This window comes from Girardinichthys multiradiatus, chromosome 11 (assembly GCF_021462225.1).
Source record: "Girardinichthys multiradiatus isolate DD_20200921_A chromosome 11, DD_fGirMul_XY1, whole genome shotgun sequence".
Lineage (NCBI taxonomy): Eukaryota > Metazoa > Chordata > Actinopteri > Cyprinodontiformes > Goodeidae > Girardinichthys > Girardinichthys multiradiatus.
The window spans coordinates 19,885,951-19,905,289 of NC_061804.1; the positions used below are offsets into that span (position 1 = coordinate 19,885,951).

Below are 19,339 nucleotides of genomic sequence, written 5' to 3' on the forward strand. Positions count from 1 at the left end.
GACTGACTTGATTAACTTCATACAGTGGAAACCTATTTTTTAGTTTTCTTTAAAATAAATATTTGTAATTGGTAGTCTTGTGTTTTTTCCCATTTTGTGTCATAACCCATGAACCAGGTTGTGAAATATCACAAAACATATCTTGACATATGACCAACAAACCAATCCAAAGAAGAATTTCATCTATTAAAGTATTTAGTTTCTTTCTACAGAAACAAATCTTGGGTTGCTAAAAGATGTTCCAGTGCGTCCAACTACATGTTCCACGATGTCTTGAGTAAGATTTGAAATTACTGACAAGCAACAAACATTTGAGGTTTGCTTTGACATCTACAGTCATATTCAATAAATTAGAATATTATTGAAAAATTACTTTTTTAGTCACTTCATTCACTAGAGGAAACACATTACATAGAATAATTACACAAAGACTGATGTTTTCAAGCTTTAATTTCTAATAATTATGATGATTTCCCACTTACAGCTAATGAAAACATTTAGGATTAGAATATTATATCAGTCCAACGAAAATACACAATTGGGATACAGAATGTAGGTTTATGGAAAAGTATGTTTAATACAAGCACAGCTCAAATGTTATCCTCAAGTTTGCTGTTCACACCACCATCTTGAGCCTCATTACAGGCAACGACAAAATTGCCTACAAGAACAAGGTGAAATCACTGACCTGTTGGTGTCAGGAAAATAACCTCTCTCTGAATGTCAGCCAAACTAAGGAGATGATAGTGGAGTATAGGAGAAAGCTTGGAGGCCTGCATTCTCCTATCTATATTTATAACACTGAGGTGGAACAGGTCAGCAGCTTCTAATTGTTCACATCACTGAGGGCATATCGTGGACAGTACATGCAGACACTGTGGTCAAGAAAGCCCAACGAAGACTGACGACGACAGCTGAGGAAGTTCGGTATGAACACCAGCATCCTCACAAACTTCTACAAGTGCATTATTCAGAGCCTGCTGATGGGCTGTATCAGTATGGTACGGAAACTGCAGCCGTCAAAGACGGAAAGCACTACAGAGGGTGGTGAGAATGGCAGAGGTCATGAGGGACTTTTCCATCTGCTACCTTCTGGCTTGTGGTGCAGGTGCCTGCCAGCATGCACAAAGACTTAAAGACAGTTATTATCCACAAGCTGTCAGGCTACTGAACTCTAGACAATAATACTGCATCAAACCACATTAGTGACACTTTATTAGCTTATTGCTGGTGCATGATGTGTACATTTTTTATTGCACACCATTAGTGCTTTTGCTTTTGTAGTGAGTTGAACGGTTCTTCTGATCGCAAGCATTTCATTGCATTTTTGACTGTGTGTTAACCTGCATATGCTTCAGCTCCCCACATCCATTGCTGTTAAACGGCTTTTATTTCAATGCAATGTCACAAAGACTTACCTTTTTGTTATGGGCCACTAATTATTCAGGCAATCTAACATGCACAAATATGCTTTGTAATGCTAGGTATCGAATTCAGCCTGCTGCTCTGCACAGGCTAAGATTACCTCATGACAGGTATGCAGCTCAAGCAGATCAGGATTTTTTTTTCTTCCTCCGTTTGTCTCCACCTATAAATACTGATCTTTGAGTCAAACCTTCAGTTTAGTCCTGCAGCTGCTCTCCAACATGGCATCCATCTGTGTAAAAATGATCCACTCTACCTATGAGAGCGGAGGAACGGGAAGCCCCTCTAACCCCTTGAAGTTCAAAAATCAAGACTACAAGAAGCTGAAGAAGGCTCTGTTCAGTCAGGGCCAGCTTTTCCAGGATGAAGAGTTCCCAGCAAACCTCAGCTCTCTAGGAAACCTAGGGAAAATCACAGAGGAGCAACTCAAAGAGGTGCAGTGGCTTAGACCTCGCATAAGTACACTGAATGATCTTTAAAAATATATTTAAGTTTTTAGAGTGAGTTGCCTTGAAATAAAGAAAATGATTTAAACGTCTCACCTTTGATAGGATCTTAATCCTGCTGCTGCTTTCATTGTGGATGGGCTTTCAAGGTTTGATTTCAAACAAGGAAGAGTTGGTATGAAAACAAACCTTATGTTAAATAATGAAAATGCCAGATAAAGTTTTTTTGGGAGCAACTACAGATATGGTCTTTATGCTTTTTTTCAGGAAACTGTTGGTTCCTTTCATCCATCGGGTCGCTGACTCTTTGTAATTCCTTATTGGTGGAAGTGGTTCCCCAGGATCAAAACTTCAATGATGGTTACGCAGGAATATTTCACTTCAGGGTAAAGAAGAGAAAAGATTTGTTAATAACAATTAGTGGTTACGATAGGAATGTCTTACTTCCAAAACTTTCTTTCCAAGTTCTGGAGATTTGGAAAATGGGTGGACGTTGTCATAGATGACTTGCTGCCAACTCTATATAAGAAGCCCGTGTCAGTGTCCTCCAGGTCTGGAGACGAGTTCTGGGCACCACTACTGGAAAAGGCTTATGCAAAGTATGTGATTACAATACGATATGTCATGTGTACTGTTAAAATATATTTCCATTTCACATTTTGCATGCATTCATTTCAGCTTACTGGGAAAGTTCAGAGAAGGATTTCCAATAAATTATTTTATCCATTTCCTGATGAAAGTATGAGATCAGCGCTGTCTAAAGAAAACTGAAAATAACTTTTTCTTTAGGCTTTGTGGATCTTATGGAGACATGATTGCTGGCAACAACCCTGAGGCCTTCAAGGACTTCAGCGGAGGTGTGAACATGAAGTACAAGCTGTCCAAAAACCAGCCTGACCTGTTTGACGTTATGAAACGAGCCTTCCAATGCAACGCCATGTTAGGATGTGGGACGTTTGGTGGGGTAAACTGCATAAACTTGTTTCAAAATGTCAGGTGAATGTACAATAAATGGCTCTGGTTTCTCAAGAAACAGTAATATCTTTGTTTCAGGAGAAAGGAAAGACGTTTTTTAAGGAGTTTGGTCTGGTGGGCGGACACGCCTTTGCTGTGACTGGAGTCAAGCAGGTCTGATATTTCATTCATGCTGCTACAGATCCCTGCAAAAGTATTGATTTCCCTTGGGCGTTTTTGGTTTTTTAAGTTACAACCACAAACTTCTATGTATTTTATAATTATTTTGTGACAGACAAATAAACAAAAGTAGTGCACCAGTGGAAGAAGAATTGACATTTTTCTGAAAGTTTTTACTAATAAAAGTCTGTGGCATTCATCTATATTACATAATAGCAAGTTTAAAAATGTGAATTCAAGCAGCTGTTATGAAATATTGACTTTTTATTTTACACAGATTAGCTTTACGGTTGAACAATTTCACATTTATTTTAAATTTAGGCTTATGGAGCAAAACGTTTTATTATTATATAAAAAGTTCCTACTTTGTTTATTTATCTTGAAAAGACATTCAGAAGGACAAAATTACAAAAAGTAGTTAGTTACCTAAATGCTGCATTGATAAATATTGATTTTCTTATTTGGGTGAAGGAAATTTAGTACCTTGAAAGATTTGGGTTCAGTCTAAAAAGCTGGAGATGATGTAGTCCAAAAGGTTCTGGTTTGGTCCTATCTTCTCCATCTGTTAGCTGTGTTCCCTGCGAGGCTCGTTGTTATAAACCTGAAAGTCAAGGAGGGACAGGCTGTAACACAAAATGTATAGAATGAAAAACAGATCCATTAACTCAAAAGTACTGAACAAAACTCAGCTCAGTATTTAAAAATGATTTATTTTCACAATTGATGAGTTTTACACATAAACCAACAAACAAAAGGAGGCAATAAGCTTCAGGGTCTCCAAGGTAAGAACAACAAACAAAATACCCCCTCTAAACTGGAAATAAAGCAATTATTGTCTAATAAAAAAAGTACAGTGCCTAAGCTCCTGACTGGCCACAAAACAGGAGAAAACTAGTTGTAATAAAATGGCAGAAAAGAACTGCTAAGCATCCTGATCTAATACAAAATATCTTAAGTAAAACAGTTCACCAAAACAATAAGGGCTGCAGCAGGGCTACAAACCTACATGAGAAGAAGCTCTCCTCCAGTAAGAGAGCCCCTGGAGAGGGATTTGTCTTGCATTTCCTCTTGCTACTTTTCCATAAAGGCCAGACTTTTGCAGTGCACAATGACAGTCATCCTGTTGACCAATACTGTATTACTTTGGTTAAATCTCTGAAAACTGGAAAAGAACTGGGTTTTGTAATGTTCAGCAACTCTTATATGTTGGTTTAGGTGGAGAGCCGAGGAAAAAAGGTGAAGCTGGTGAGGATCTGGAACCCCTGGGGTAAGGGGGAGTGGATCGGAGACTGGAGTGACAAGTAGGAGCCATTAAGTTGTCTGTCATCTGCTGTGCAGCTCTAAAAAGCATCTAGTTTTGTGGTAAAGCTGATTTGTGTTGCAGGTCGGTGCTGTGGAGCACTGTGAGCAGTGAGGTCCAGGCCAAGTGTGTGGAAGTGAAAGATGACGGAGAATTCTGGTGAACACAACAACAAAACTTTACATCTGAGATCTTGACTTCATTCACCAAACCGTCTAGTCAGCATTTCTGCTACATACTGTATTATTTTTAACAAGTCTCATTCTTGGTTTGAAATAGGGCTTTGGGTTTTGTGTTATATACACACTTGGTATGAACACTTTTAAGATATCTGGGATTTCAATTCAATTCAGTTAAATTCTGTTTTATTTATATAGCACCAATTCACAACACCAGTCTGTCAAGCTTCTGAAGTTTGCGGACGACACCACCCTGATCGGACTCATCTCTGATGGCGATGAGTCTGCGTACAGATGGGAGGTGGACCATCTGTTGGACTGGTGCAGCCAGAACAACCTTGAGCTCAACGCTCTAAAGACAGTGGAGATGGTTGTGAACTTCAGGCAGAACCCAGCACCACCTGCCCCCATCACCCTCTGTGACTCCACAATTGACACTGTGGAATCTTTCCGCTTCCTGGGAACCATCATCTCCCAGGATCTCAAGTGGGAGCCAAACATCAGCTCCCTCATCAAGAAAGCCCAGCAGAGGATGTTCTTCCTGCGGCAGCTGAAGAAATTCAACCTGCCAAAGACTATGATGGTGCACTTCTACACAGCCATCATTGAGTCCATCCTCACCTCCTCCATCACCATCTGGTACGCCGCTGCTACAGCCAAGGATAAGGGCAGGCTGCAGCGTGTCATTCGGTCTGCTGAGAAGGTGATTGGCTGCAGTCTACTGTCACTCCAGGAACTGTACACCTCCAGGACCCTGAAGCGGGCAGGGAAGATTCTGGCTGATCCCTCCCACCCCGGTCACAGACTCTTTGAGACTCTCCCCTCTGGCAGGAGGCTGCGGTCCATCCGGACCAAAACCTCACGCCACAAGAACAGTTTTTTCCCATCTGCCACCAGCCTGGTTAACAAAGCCCGGAAACCACCCTGACACTGTCCCTTTCCCCCACACCCCCCCTTTTTTTGCTGACAGTACACCTGTAACCTGTAACTCTATGCGTTACATTAACGCTCAGCTCGAACTCCTGCTTTACTTGCACTGCTTTACTTGCACAATGATCACCTGCACTGTTGTATTGCTCTTGCATCTTATACTGCTCTACATTTACTCTCACTCACTTAAAACTGTGCACATATATTTATATTATATTGTAGATATGTTTATACTGTTTAATTTGTACTGTATTGCACCGACTACGCCAAAACAAATTCCTTGTATGTCCAAAAACGTACTTGGCAATAAAGCTTTTCTGATTCTGATTCTGATTCTGAACACATGTTATCTCAAGGTGTCATAATGAGCATTTTAATTTAAAATCTGAGAGGAACACAACCATAAGAGCAGGACAATGTTTTAAAAGGTTTATTTAGAATCTGGCAGGACTGGAACTCTGACTGGCACGGCAAGGAATCAGGATCTTCACTGGGGAGGAGAGGAGAAGGGTTATTTTGCTTCGGAGAAAATGGAGATGGTTTAAAAGGAAGAAGCTGAGCCGGACTTACTGTCGGGTGGTGCGGAGAGTCTGTTGGAGGGGTTAGTCTGTCTATTTAAATGAGTAGAACTGGATTGTGCTCTCGTCAATTATCGCTTCAGCCCATTTAAGTGCACGTCCTCTGAGGAGTCCCACAATATAAGAAATCTTACATACATCATTCAGTTTCAATTCAATTCAATTCAGTTTATTTATATAGCGCAATTCACAACACATGTCGTCTCAAGGCACTTCACAAAAGTCAGGTAATCATTGAACAGTGCAGTCAGATTCAGTTATTTATTCAAATTGGATAAAAAGGTTTTCTATCGAAGGAAATCCAGCAGATTGCATCCAGTCAGTGACTTGCAGCATTCCCTCCTCCCGGATGAGCATGTAGAGACAGTGGACAGTCACTGGCGTTGACTTTGCAGCAATCCCTCATACTGAGCATGCATGTGGCGACAGTGGAGAGGGAAAACTCCCTTTTAACAGGAAGAAACCTCCAGCAGAACCAGGCTCAGTGTGAGCGGCCATCTGCCACGACCAACTGGGGTTTTGAGAGAACAGAGCAGAGACACAAAGAGAACAAAGAAGCACTGATCCAGGAGTACTTTCTATGGGAAGGAAAAGTAAATTTTAATGGATGTAGCTCCTTTAGTCATTTCACCTAGAAAGAAAGAACAGAAAAACTCTGAGCCAGTTTTCAAGGTTAGAGTCTGAAAGAGAGCACATATAATTAGTTACAGTAAAAGCTCAGTCAGTAGCTATATCTAACACTAAAAGACAGGGCCATGTGGGTCATCGTTAGAGGGTGAGCATTAAGTTGTTGCCAGCAGAAGCTCGGACGATGCCCCTCTCCAGAAAGGTGTCACAGGTAGACACAGAGTCAGGCCAGGTGGAGCTTCCAGGAAGAGAAAAGAGAGAACAAAGTTGAAAGCTGAAATAACAGCAAATAATGCAAAATTGGAGAGTAGTGTGAGAATGTAGCGAAGAGGGTGAAAGTTGTCATTATGTCCTCCAGCAGCCTAAGCCTATAGCAGCATAACTACGGAGATAGCTCAGGATAACCTAAGCCACTCTAACTATAAGCTTTATAAAAAGGAAAGTTTTAAGCCTAGCCTTAAAAGTAGGCAGTTTGTCCATCTAGAGCCCACTGATGGCCATTGTTATACTAAAAACCACAACGATTGGAATACCTCTCTCTGTCAGATTGATTATAACCATTGGAAAAGAGAGGGGGTCATACAGGTAGCAGAAATGGAGGGTGTGTTATGCCTTATGGTCTTGTTACATCATCCAGGAAGGACCGTGGGGAACGTCGAAAAACAAGGGTACATTGCATGAGTAATCCTCTGCATTCTCCAGATCCCCAGAGAAAGGTTCAGGAGAAGGAGAAACAATTTCTTGGTTTACGGCCTGTGACTAGACAGGGGCTGGAGTCTGGACAGGAGTGGACGGTGCTTGAACTGAGGGAAGAGAAGAGGGAGCATGGTTAGAAGACGGGGAAGAAAACCTGGAGACAATGCTTTGACGTTGGTGAGCCATGAAATTAACTGCTTGTTGAATCTCAGTTTGTTGTTGAATGAGTGAATGAAGAAGTGAATCGTGCTGCCCTAAAAAGATGCCTTGGTGGGACAGCGCACCTCGTAGTTGTGCCTCAGAGTCTGTTTGGTCAGCCCGTTCTGTCATAATGAGCATTTTAATTTCAACTCTGAGAGGAACACAACCACGAGAGCAGCACAGCGTTTTAAAAGGTTTATTTAGATGTGAAATCTGGCAGGACTAGAACTCTGACTGGTATGGCAAGGAATCAGGATCTTCACTGGGGAGGAGAGGAGTTGGGTCAGTTTGGTTCGGAAAAAATGGAGATGGTTTAAAAGGAAGAAGCTGAGCCAGACTTACTGTCGGGTGGTGCGGAGAGTCTGTTGGAGGGGTTAGTCTGTCCACAGTGACGAAGGCAAGCAGAGAGTGTGAGTTGCGGCGCTGATGATGTTTCTTCCCCTTGATTGGGTCCTTGAATTGGAGCGTCTTTGTTGGGCCTTACAAAGCCAAAGGGTGGACAGGCAGGTGGACAAAAGTTAGGTCTCTTCCGAGAGACACTTTCAGAGAGACAGGGCTGGAGACAGGAATGGTAGGGAGACTCACGGCGGGATCGGTTTGATGCAGTATCCAATTCTCGCTTGGACAGCATGTGGAGCAGGAACCTTGGATCATCAGGGTCGGTGACTGAGGAAGCAGGAAAAATCAAACATGATGAGAACAGGGCTTACAAACATGCAGAGAGCTGCACACACGGTCAGTTACCATGCTGGTGAAGCAAACGAGCTGACGCCTCCCTCCAGGTTCCAGCTCCCTTTGAAGCCCTGTTGATTAGGCTCTTGATCAGCCACATCGGTGAGGCAACACCTGCCAGTGACGCCCTGAGCAGAGGGAAAAAACAGCACACACACACACACACATCCGTGTTTTACTATCATTATGAGGACTTTTCGGTTACTTCCATTGACTTCCATTAATTTTCCTTGATTTTTAGTGCTTAACCCTGACCCTAACCCTAACCAGTTAATACCTAACCCTAACCCTATCAATAACTCAATTCATACCCTAGTCCTAAACCTAACCCCTCTCCCAAGAACAGAATTTGAAAAAGTGAAGACCAGGAAAATGTCCTCACTTTGTCAAAATGTCCTCACTTTGCGATAAAAATACGAAAAATGGTTCTCACTCAGCAACAAGTACAAGAACACACACACACACACACACAATCCGCACATACACTGTGGGCATGACAAAAGGCACTGCACAAAGGGTTTGGAATGGTGCAGTGTTGTTTGGGAGGTTAGAATAAACTACTGAGTGTTAAGAGTTTGGCCATTTTTTAAAGGGCTATTTGTAGGGGTAATAAGTAAATAATAAACTGAAAGTTTATCCATCTAGAGCCCACTGGTGGCCATTGTTATACTCTCTCTGTCAGACTGATTATAACCATTGGAAAAGAAAAGGGGTCGCACAGGTAGCAGAAATGGAAGGTGTGTTTGCATCTGAACCATAACTGAGCTGGCTTAGGCTAAACTTGACTCCCTCTTACTTCATACAATTTTCTGTGCTTAAAAGTACATTAAAGTCTCGATTCAAATATTGACAATTCCAACTACTCAAACGCCCTCTGGTGGAGGAATGGGAGAAAACTTAATAAACCTTTGCTTGTCCCACAACCTTCTAAGCACCCTGTGTGCACTCAGGTCCAAATGTGCCCCCTGCTGGCAGAAGCTGTGTAGCACACTCAAAATAAATTTTTGGCTGCATAAAAAAGGTCACTGCAAACCTCAAAGTCTTAAAGTAATTTAATCTCTAAATTTATAATCAATTCAAAATGTATAAATCTTCATTGAAAGAACTCACCTCAAGTCTTGTTCATTGGTCTTTCAGGATGACGATGGAGGACTTCTGTGTCTATTATGAGGAAATGTACATTTGTTGCGAGAGTCCCAACTTTGTGGATGGTGACCTAGAGAGTCAGTGGATCTGTTCACAGGCAGAAGACTGCTGGGAGGAAGGCAAATCTGCTGGGGGCTCAGATAGAAAAACAAGTGGGTTTTTAATTTCTAAAATATTACTCTGTATATTTTGATAGATTGCTGTTGTTACAGCCAACAGGTTTTTTGTGCTTTTGCATGGATGCACTTAACTATAATTTTGGCCTAAACAGGATTTCTTGTTGCATGGAAAGATATAAGAGGGTTACAGTTAAAATATGAGAATATAACAAGCTTTTCATGGCACACCTGTTCACACTTTTCCACAGATGAGTTTTGGACAAATCCACAGTATCGTCTCAAGTTGAAAGAAAATAAGGGAGGGATCAATGTCCTGCTGTCTCTGCTGCAGAAGCCTGATGAAGAACATCGTAGAAAAGTTCAATATCATCAGATGGGCTTCTTCATCTACAAGGTCAGAGGTTGTGTTCATGTCAGCGGTGAATATCGGCTTGGGGTAAAAGTCATTTCTAATTTCCTGTTTTTTTCTTGATTTTGATCAGGTGCCACCAGAGGTAAACAAAGACAATTTTCGAAGGACAAAATCAAAGATAAAGCTTATACGTAAAGAAAAATAAAACAAAATACATCATTTTTGGACTTTCTCAGGCTCCTAGAGGCCGACTTCCATCCTTACTCTTCAAGGGCGCTTATGTGTCAGTAGGTTTGCTGCAACTAGGGAATGGATCGAGTCGCACAGCTTGCAGGCAGGGGAGTACTTGATCATTCCCTACACATACAAGCCCAACATGACTGCAAGCTTCATCATCACAACCTACTCCAAGGAACCAGTTAAGATGGTGCGAGGACATCAGTAATTCTATGATGATACTTCTTTCACACAATATGTGGTATCCTGCTTTTCCTCAAATTCAGGAGTTTTATGCTCTTTTATGCTCTTACATTGCTTTAAATGTACCAATATATCATTATCTTAAGAAATAGGATATCACTGACCTTAATCTGTGTCAGTCTTTAAATTGGTTATAAAGCAGAAACCATTTCTCTTTTACTAAGGCATATTTAAGATGTGACCATTTAATAATTGTGTCCTTCCACGATATTTTCTGAATGTCTTTTCACTTTAATGTTTCTCTGAAAATCTGAAGCAGTACGGTCCTGAGCTTTGGGTATTTGTCCAGCTAATCTACTTTACCTTTGTTGTATTTTGCTGTCCGTTCCCATATTCCTGTCTGCTCATCTCAGCCTGATTTCAATAATTCTTATTAAAAGGTATCTTTACTCTCCCCACCATTGCAAGATGTTTCATAGAATTAAATTGAGTGGTTTCTCTCTTTATCAACGGCACTCTTTAGGGGAATCTATGAAACTCTGTTAGATCAGCAGACCAATGAAATCTGTTTCAATGGTTTTTTTTGCCTGCACACTAGAAGACTAGAATGACAATATATATATGGTCTTTCTGATCGTAGAACCAAGACAAATGTGAATACCATTCCAGGTATGGAAACCCACAACAAAACATCAGACATTTGATGGTTTCTGTACAAAGACTTCACAATTAGCATGCAAACATCAGAAAATACTACATAAACACAAAGGGCAAATTATTTGAGGTTAGATTTTTTTTCAAGAATCCTTCATGAGGAATACTAGACCGAGGCACATGACATCGCCCGGTAAGGCGGAGCCAGGGTTCCACCCTGGAGCCAAGCCTGGTGTCGGGAGTCACTGGAGAGCGCCTGGTTGGCAGGTTGCTCCTTGTGGAACCCGGCCGGGCCAAGCCCAAATGAGAGACGCGAGGCCATCCCCCAGTGGGCCCACCACCTGCAGGGGGAACCGTGAGGGACCGGTGCAAAGAGGATTGGGCGGCAGACGAAGGTATCCGGATGCTTAGGCTTGCTCTAGGGACGTGGAATGTCATCTCGCTGGGGGGGAAGGAGCCTGAGCTTGTGTGGGAGGTCAAGAGATATTGACTAGAAATAGTCGGGCTCTGGAACCCATCTCCTCGAGAGGGGCTGGACTCTCTTCTACTCTGGAGTGGCCCACGGGGAGAGGAGGCGAGCTGGAGTGGGTTTGCTTGTTGCACCCCAGATCAGCCGTGTTGTGAGTATTAATCTGAGAATATTATTTAATATTTAATATTAATATTTTAATATTTTATCAAATAATATTTCGGTCTGTTAAGGGTTGTCCTGTGAATACCAGCGGTATTAGGACAAAATAGAAAGGTGTGAGACGAGCTGTGACATTATTGAACAGCAAAACTCTGCACATACATGGAATGAATTCACTCAATTTCTTAAAATACAAGAATTTATTAACAAAAATAAGTCAACTCAAAGTCAAAGATATTTCAATCAACAAACTCTTTACTATGCTAAAACAATCCAACTAAACTACCAAGCAGAATTAAAGAATAGGGAAGACTAATGGGCTATGTACAATATAAACAAGTTGATTAAAGATGATTGGAAATTATGACCGAAAAGAGTGATGCAACATTACCATGCAATGTTTATGTTTGAGAACCAAGGATTATCTTGAAGAATCTGGAAGTGAAGTGAAGTTAGTCTTGAAACCAACTTGGGCAATAATCAGCATACATTTAGACAACCATTCACAATGCAAGATCTGATAAATATTATTTTAATAAAATAATGTTTTAAAGAATGATCTGCTGAATAAAACCAACCTTCTGGATGACCAATTCTCAATGGTGTCTCATTAGCTGCCTTTATTTATTAAAATAATATTTAAAGAAATATTATTAAGGAAATATTTTGGAAAAGAGTCAAATCTTTCTGGAGAAATGGAGCTTAATTGTGTTTCATTAGCTGTTAGCAGTTCAAGCTAACAAAAGAAGCTGATAGCTTAGCACCAGAATCAAACACACACCTTTAAAATACCGTTAATAAAAGGGTTAAAATGCAGACGGCGTGTTATGATCAATCTTCTGTGTTTAAAATCATCTTTTAAATAAAGTTTGTCTTAACTTTAAAAACACACAAACACAGAACACAACACAAAGCTGAGCACGTGTGCTGCAGATAGCCTGTTAGCACTAAGATAGCAGAGTTCAACACAAACAAAACCAAACTTTATAAAATGAAAAACGTTTAGATCATTTCATCCTAAATATATAAGTTTGAAGAAAGCTCTGTGAACAAAGGGTTAGCTACAGCTAACCTCCGAAGCAGTGGCTGGGCGGCCCATTCGGTCCGCTGACCACACTGCACGTTACCACGGGAGGCGGCTCCTGTTGTCGTCCTTTCAGACCGGGAAAAACCGCTCCAGTCTTTGTAGAGACAGCGTCTCAACTGGGGACTTCTCTGGAACACAGTTTGCTCTCACAGTCATGCTTTCACTGTTACTGGTCTTACAGATTCATACAAACTGTTCACAGTAACGTATAGCTTCACGGGACTTCAGACTATGTGTTTTATGAATTTCCACATCTGTAATCTGGTTTTATTGAGACAGAACTCAAATAAAACAGCATTCAAACCTTTGTGTTTTTGCCCGGTCTTAGCTTTCTGACTCCAGAATACAATGCACAACCTAGGGACTTTAACCCTTATCCAGAGGGACTCTAACCCTCAAATTCCAGGGGACTCGAACCCCGTGTTTTGAGGGACTCTATCCCTTAATTCCAGGGGACTCGAACCCCGTTTTTGAAGGACTCAAACCTTAAGAAAACTGTTTACACTTCGGAGGTTCCCACCCTCCAGGACTTCAACCCAGCAAAATCATGAATTCTCGTCAAAAACCATGTAGAGTTGCCAACTCAGGAAACACAAGGGCCTCAAACCCTATTTCTCACTTTACTTTACTTAACCTCTTTTATATTATATTATCTTAATACACTGGTCTACACATTTTAAATTTAGCAGAACATTTCACTTAGACATCTGACACCAAGAATTTAGGCCTATCGACAATGCCATAAGAGCAGAGTTTGTTTAAACAGGTTCTGCCTTACCTTTGTTAGAAGTGAGGAGGGTACCCTGGTGTCAAGACATCTTTTGGTGAAGTTCTCATTTAGCCGAAAGTCCCCGCTTTTCCCAAATCACGTCGGGATCACCAAGTTGTCGGAGTTGTCCTTCTAAACTCCTGCGTGTTTGTTTATTTGGTCAAAGCATCTTAATTCTGCTCGAGAAAAAACTAAACTTAAATGTCTAAGAAAGCAAAACACGGACTAGAGGTTGAAGCTGATTCACCCAGCCGGGGAAGAGAGGTGCTGTCTCTGTGTAGTCAGGAACAATTCTGTTCTTCTCTCCCCTGCACCGTTCTTTTATTGAACACACACATACCAGGGAATATACATTTCACATTTTTTGTGCAGCGCCTTATCAGTTTCTCACACATTCTTTTGCTGCAGACAGTTTCTCATACATTCTTTTGCTTAAGATCAGTTCTGAGGCATCTTCTATTGATGAAACTGACACATGCGCTCACACCCTTTAGTGCCTGTTTTTTCAAGTTCACAAATAATACATATTGTTCTGCACAATTAACTTTCTAAGCGCTACAGGTTCAGACTAATTCCACACTGTTATGAACATAAGAACACATTACATTATGTATATATATATATATATACTTATATATATATATATATACATACACACACACAGGCTAAAAATTGAAAAATAGTAAACATTCAAAGACAAAAATCTAACAAAGGCACATGCAAGTCTATTGGTTTAAAAACCGTGAATTATATAGCGCAAACCAATTTGATTTATGTTCTGTAAAGTGACATAGTGTTATAGTGTCAAACAATATGTGTGTTGTTTCTAGTCTAGTTCAATAAGTAGAGTCCAGAAGTTATGTGTGCCTGGGGCAAGAGGGGAGAGAGGGCAGAGAATTCAGCTTCCTGACAGCCTGGTGGTTGAAGCTATCATTAAGTCTGCTGGTCCTGGCCCTCAGATTCATCAGTCTCCTCCCCGATGGCAGCAGACTGAAGAGATTATGTAACGGGTGGGTGAAATCACGTGCAATGCAGCTGGCTTTGTGTGTGAGGCAGATAGTGTAGATGTCCTGGAGACACTGTTGAGCTTTCCTGGCCAGTGATGCAGTGTTGCTGGACCAGGAGAGATCTTCTGACATGTGCACACCCAGGAATTGGTGCTGCTCACCCTCTCCACAGCCGTACCGTTGATGTATAGAGGAGCTTGCTGGGTGTGCATTCTCCTGAAGTCCACAACAATCTCCTTTGTTTTCTCCACATCCAAAAGAAGATTGTTGACCCTGCACCATTTTGTCATGCCGCTCACCTCACTCCTGTTGTTTGTCTCGTCTCTGTGGCTGATGAGACCCACCACAGTTGTATCGTCTGCAAACTTAATGAAGAGGTTGGAGCTGTGCATCGTGTGCAGTCAAAGGTCAGCTGGGTGAAAAGTACTGGGCTCAGTTGTGGATATACACCATGTCAAAGTCTGTGAAAAGATTTCTCTTGCAGGTATGTTTACATATCTCAACTATCTGAAATTGACACTGGACACCTCAATAAACAGGTACTTTGTATCACCTTTTTTTCTTTTACATCAGACTGACAGCCAGATTGAAGACACTGTGGGAACAGAGACAGTGTCAGAGTCCATAAAACATGACAACACGTGATTCAATATTCAGCCTAGTGCAGGAAAACATGAAAATGGCACAAAGAAATTACAGGAGTTGAGGTACCCAGCAGCATGATTTCAAGGTTAGAGAACAAGTGTTAAGGCAAAATGTCCGGAGCCAACCGCGCAAATGTGGAAAATTGGTGAAAAACTGGGCAGGCCAATACAATATAGTTAGTTTGGAAAACAAAAGTGCAGACCTTCAATCCCCATCAGCTTTTCTGTCAAAAATTAACACAGATCTGTCATATGGTGGGTTCGGTGGTTGGACCAAAATGCAGGAAGGTAGCCAGGAGCCAGACAAATGCAGGTAAGCACAGTCTTTAATTGTTCTTATTCCCAGACCAGAATCAGACCAGAACAACAGGTGTGGGGCTAGGCTATAGGAAGCAAGAAAAAACAATGATCAGACCAGGGTACTAAGCAAAACAAAACACAGACATAGGCAAGGCCTGACAAGATCAGCTTAAAACATTTAGAGAACCACAACCCATAATCCGTTTAGAACATTATAAAAACTGCAAGGCCTACCTCCATCCACCCAGCCGCTGTTTTTTTAGAAGAGCCTGCCTCCATCCACCCAGCAGCTGAAGCCCCTGTTGAGTCTGTATCTATTCCAGCACCAACCGACAATACACAACCTTCATCTTTGGCAACATTTTCAAGTTCTAAAGTAGAACAATGTATGTGTCTGGGCACTATTCTGTCGACATTTAGGGCCTGATCTTCAAATATCCCAAATAGCGTGTGTTAATTTGCAGGTACTATAAATAAATTGCACATGCAATAAGTGGGCGTGTTGCGTGCGATCTTCAAAGATTGCGTGTGCAATGGGTATTAGGTGAAAAACCGGTGCAGACTGCCCAATTTAAACGAGGAAACTGCGTGTGCTACTGGCTGGCTGCTACAGGCTGGAACAAGAGGAAAAAAACAGATATGGAAATATGCCGGGATTAATCCAGTCGCTGATTTTTTCCTTCTGTTCTGTTTGGCCCTCGCTTTTCTGGACTGTTACATTTAGTTAACTTTTGTTGTTGTGACAAGATTATTTCTCCTATCTTGCTCGACGTTACTCCCAACAAATTGCCAATCAGTATTAACAATTTTACAGACAAACATGTGTGTTAATTAATTTATTACAGGTGTGCCTCCATTGATCTTTTAATTGTTTTCAGAGACTCACCAGGTTCTTTTGTTTTTTTTAGAGTCTGTTTGAAGAGTTAAGAGTTAATGATAAACAGCCACAATATTTAAGCTTGATCGTAATATTAGCATCATTAAAATAGTTTGTTGTAGAAGTTGGCAATCGGGATTACATTATAGCTTTGCTAATTTTAAAACATAACGTCATAACTGTCCTGCAAATAATTTAAATAGAACATTTATGTATGTAAAAATTTATAATTTTACTGAATTTGTTTGTTTTGCTAATATTTGAACGATATACCAGGTGTTTGATTGTTTAAATTGTTTTTTGGTGACACAAAATAATTTTTTTTACGGTATAAACAAAACCTTCCCTTCGCATATGTTCACATTTAAACAACGTAATCAAACTGATCGAGCTCCGATTGCTCTGCAATGACACATTGTTACTGTCAATATTCCAAAGTTTTTAGTGACAAGGTTAAAGCATACACTATCTTTTTCTTCATATGGAAACGTCGCCATTAAATGATGATTTTTCACCTGCTAAGAGGTGATTTTAGCATCTAGTTCGCAAATGAAGGATTTAATCTGCCCTGCAATGTCTTTATTTCTTTCCCATTAATTATTTTATCAACATCAAAGCACAGTGAGTCTTTTGCATGATGTGAGATTACAGTTAACAGGCTGTGCGTGCTTGATCATTAATGCTCGTTTTTGCCATGATCTTTGTGCGCATTCAGCAGATGATCTCACTGACAGCGATGTGACGCTGGAATGATCAAGACGCAAGAAAAAAGTGTTTCAAAGAGTTTTTATATCATGGCTTTTGTTTGTGATTGGCTCCAAATCAGAGCTTAGATAATCCTACATAGAATCCTCTATTCATATCTATTCTCATTTATTTTTTATATTTTTATTTTTGACAGCCCAAATCTGTTGGCACATGTACAGAAGATAAACCGTTTCAGGCTTGAAAATCACATTGCGGGTGGTTATGAATGGCATTTGCTAATCATCCTCCTATGAATTTGCGGGTTTGGGTCATTATCATATGATTTGCATATTCATGAAGACAGACATGTTAAAATGTTTGCGCCCGAAGGTCCGCTGATTTTGCACATGCAATCCGATTACCTCCTCGTTTGTCAGACCAGCTTTGCAGACTCAAACAGGTTTGCGTGAGGTTTAGCACATGCAAACTTTTTGAAGATCAGGCACTTGGTGTATTATGGAATTGTAAGACTTAAAAAATTTTAAAGTTATCTTTTTATCATGTTTTATTTCAGATATTCAGAGAGCCTGGGATGGCGTTACAACCAGTCTTCTCCTTTCCAAGATTGGGCCATCCAAACTTTATTACTTTAACCTTGGCCTTACAGCACCTAGAAAGAAACTGGAGTGAGATGAAACATTTTTTTTGTACTACCATAAATTAAAAAATTGAATTTCTATGTGTCACTGTTTTTGTTGTGTTAGTATTTCTAACAAAAGCTTTAGAAAATATTGTTTCTCCAGCACTAAACCATTGGAAACATATTTATGAGACTATGTCGGTAGCTTTACATCAGGCTAGTGAATAAGACTTTCTTTTTAGATCCTTTGTAACATCAAGCATTGCTTGTTTTGTGCATATGCAGACTATCTTCAGTATGAACTATCACATTGTTAGAGAGTGGTTTGAGAGGACAGAAAGTTAATTAAAAAAATAGCACAGAAGAGCCGATTCAGGAGTAGTTTCTATCTTGAAGAGAGGTAAAGAGTTAGTGGCAGCCGTACATCCTTTTTCTGCCTTCTAGGAGACAAACAAGAAGCAGATAACCTCTAAACCCCTAAACTAACTTTAAAACCTAGAATAGTGGTGAATTTAATGAAAGGTACTTATTGGAAATTGCAAGAAAAGAATGGAACATCATTCAATGATATTCAATTTTCTTTATTTATACAGTACAGATTCTCAAAAAATGTCCCGTGAAGCCCAATTACAGAATCATTTGGTCAAATCCATAAAAATTAAGTATCGATTAGATAATTTCTGATAAGTTATCGTTTTTTAGAGTTCTTGCAAGGAAACAATGCATGGATGTGTCGATGTGGGAGTGTAGCACACTTCCCCATCCTCTGCAGCCAGATACAAATTTTTAGATGTATGCGTTTGTGTTTTTTTTTCAGTTTGTTGAGAAAGTCCTTATGAGGCAGGAAACTGTTTCCAGCTGCACGAAAGGATGTGGATATGCTAAGCTGGCAAATTGATACTAGTGTCCTGGAGGCATCAGGTGGGTCACAAAAGTAGCACTAGCCAAAGAAAATGATTAATGCTCTGTTGCAGAGTGAAGCAATACATGTTCTTGCTGTCTTTATGAACGTTTCCAAACTTACCTAATAACCACTTTCGCTTTTGCAGAGGATTTGACAGAAAATCTGGACAATCCAGAACAGGATGTGAACACCACTTGGGTAATATTTTATTTTTTAATAAAGTCTTGTAGAAAATGTTGACACTATAAGAAAACTACCTTCTACAAATCATTACAAATTAATTTGTCTATTTCCATGTACTGTTTGTTATGATGAGTGACAATGTAAAATAATTTTGAATAATGGTTAACAAAAACATACTTATGATGAGAACATTAACTCCAGAAAAACTTCATAGGTAAGGATATTGCTGCTAGCAAGATGATACCAAAACAAATCTTTGGAGTAACCATTAGTAGTGCAAAGAGAGTACATAAGTGTTGCTCAGGGCCCACATCATGAAGGCTAAGGAGTTGCCTGTGCAGACCTTGAAGTAGTCATGTCTGACTGTATCTCCAGTTAGTACATTCACAGAGGTTGAAGTTTTGTGATACTGGTCTTATTTCATAGAGGGAGGAAAAGAGGCCCCCAAAAAAACATAATCAACTAGTTTGTTGGTTTGTTTGAAATTAGACTGTTGTTGGAAAAAACTAAGCACTATGCAGTATTTTAAGTTAAACAAACTCCAACAGACACCTCACTGTTAGAGTCATCCATTTTGGTCGCACATTTTGACATACGCAGCTCAACAGACGTCGCTGCTCTGACGTCACCCAGGATTGTAAAACCCTCAGGAAATCAAGTTTCGTTGCCAT

General features: G+C 40.4%; 1 protein-coding gene across 1 annotated transcript in view; it reads left to right on the forward strand.

Moving 5' to 3' along the window:
- The first annotated feature begins 1,640 nt into the window (after positions 1 to 1,640).
- Positions 1,641 to 19,339, forward strand: part of LOC124875986 (calpain-2 catalytic subunit-like) — a 67,160-nt gene continuing 49,461 nt past the window's right edge. The window contains exons 1-4 of the mRNA XM_047378442.1: positions 1,641 to 1,859; positions 1,977 to 2,046; positions 2,139 to 2,257; positions 2,337 to 2,470. Of these exons, the coding sequence (XP_047234398.1) occupies positions 1,647 to 1,859; positions 1,977 to 2,046; positions 2,139 to 2,257; positions 2,337 to 2,470 (536 nt within the window). The 5' untranslated portion in view covers positions 1,641 to 1,646. The remainder of the gene's footprint in view (positions 1,860 to 1,976; positions 2,047 to 2,138; positions 2,258 to 2,336; positions 2,471 to 19,339) is intronic.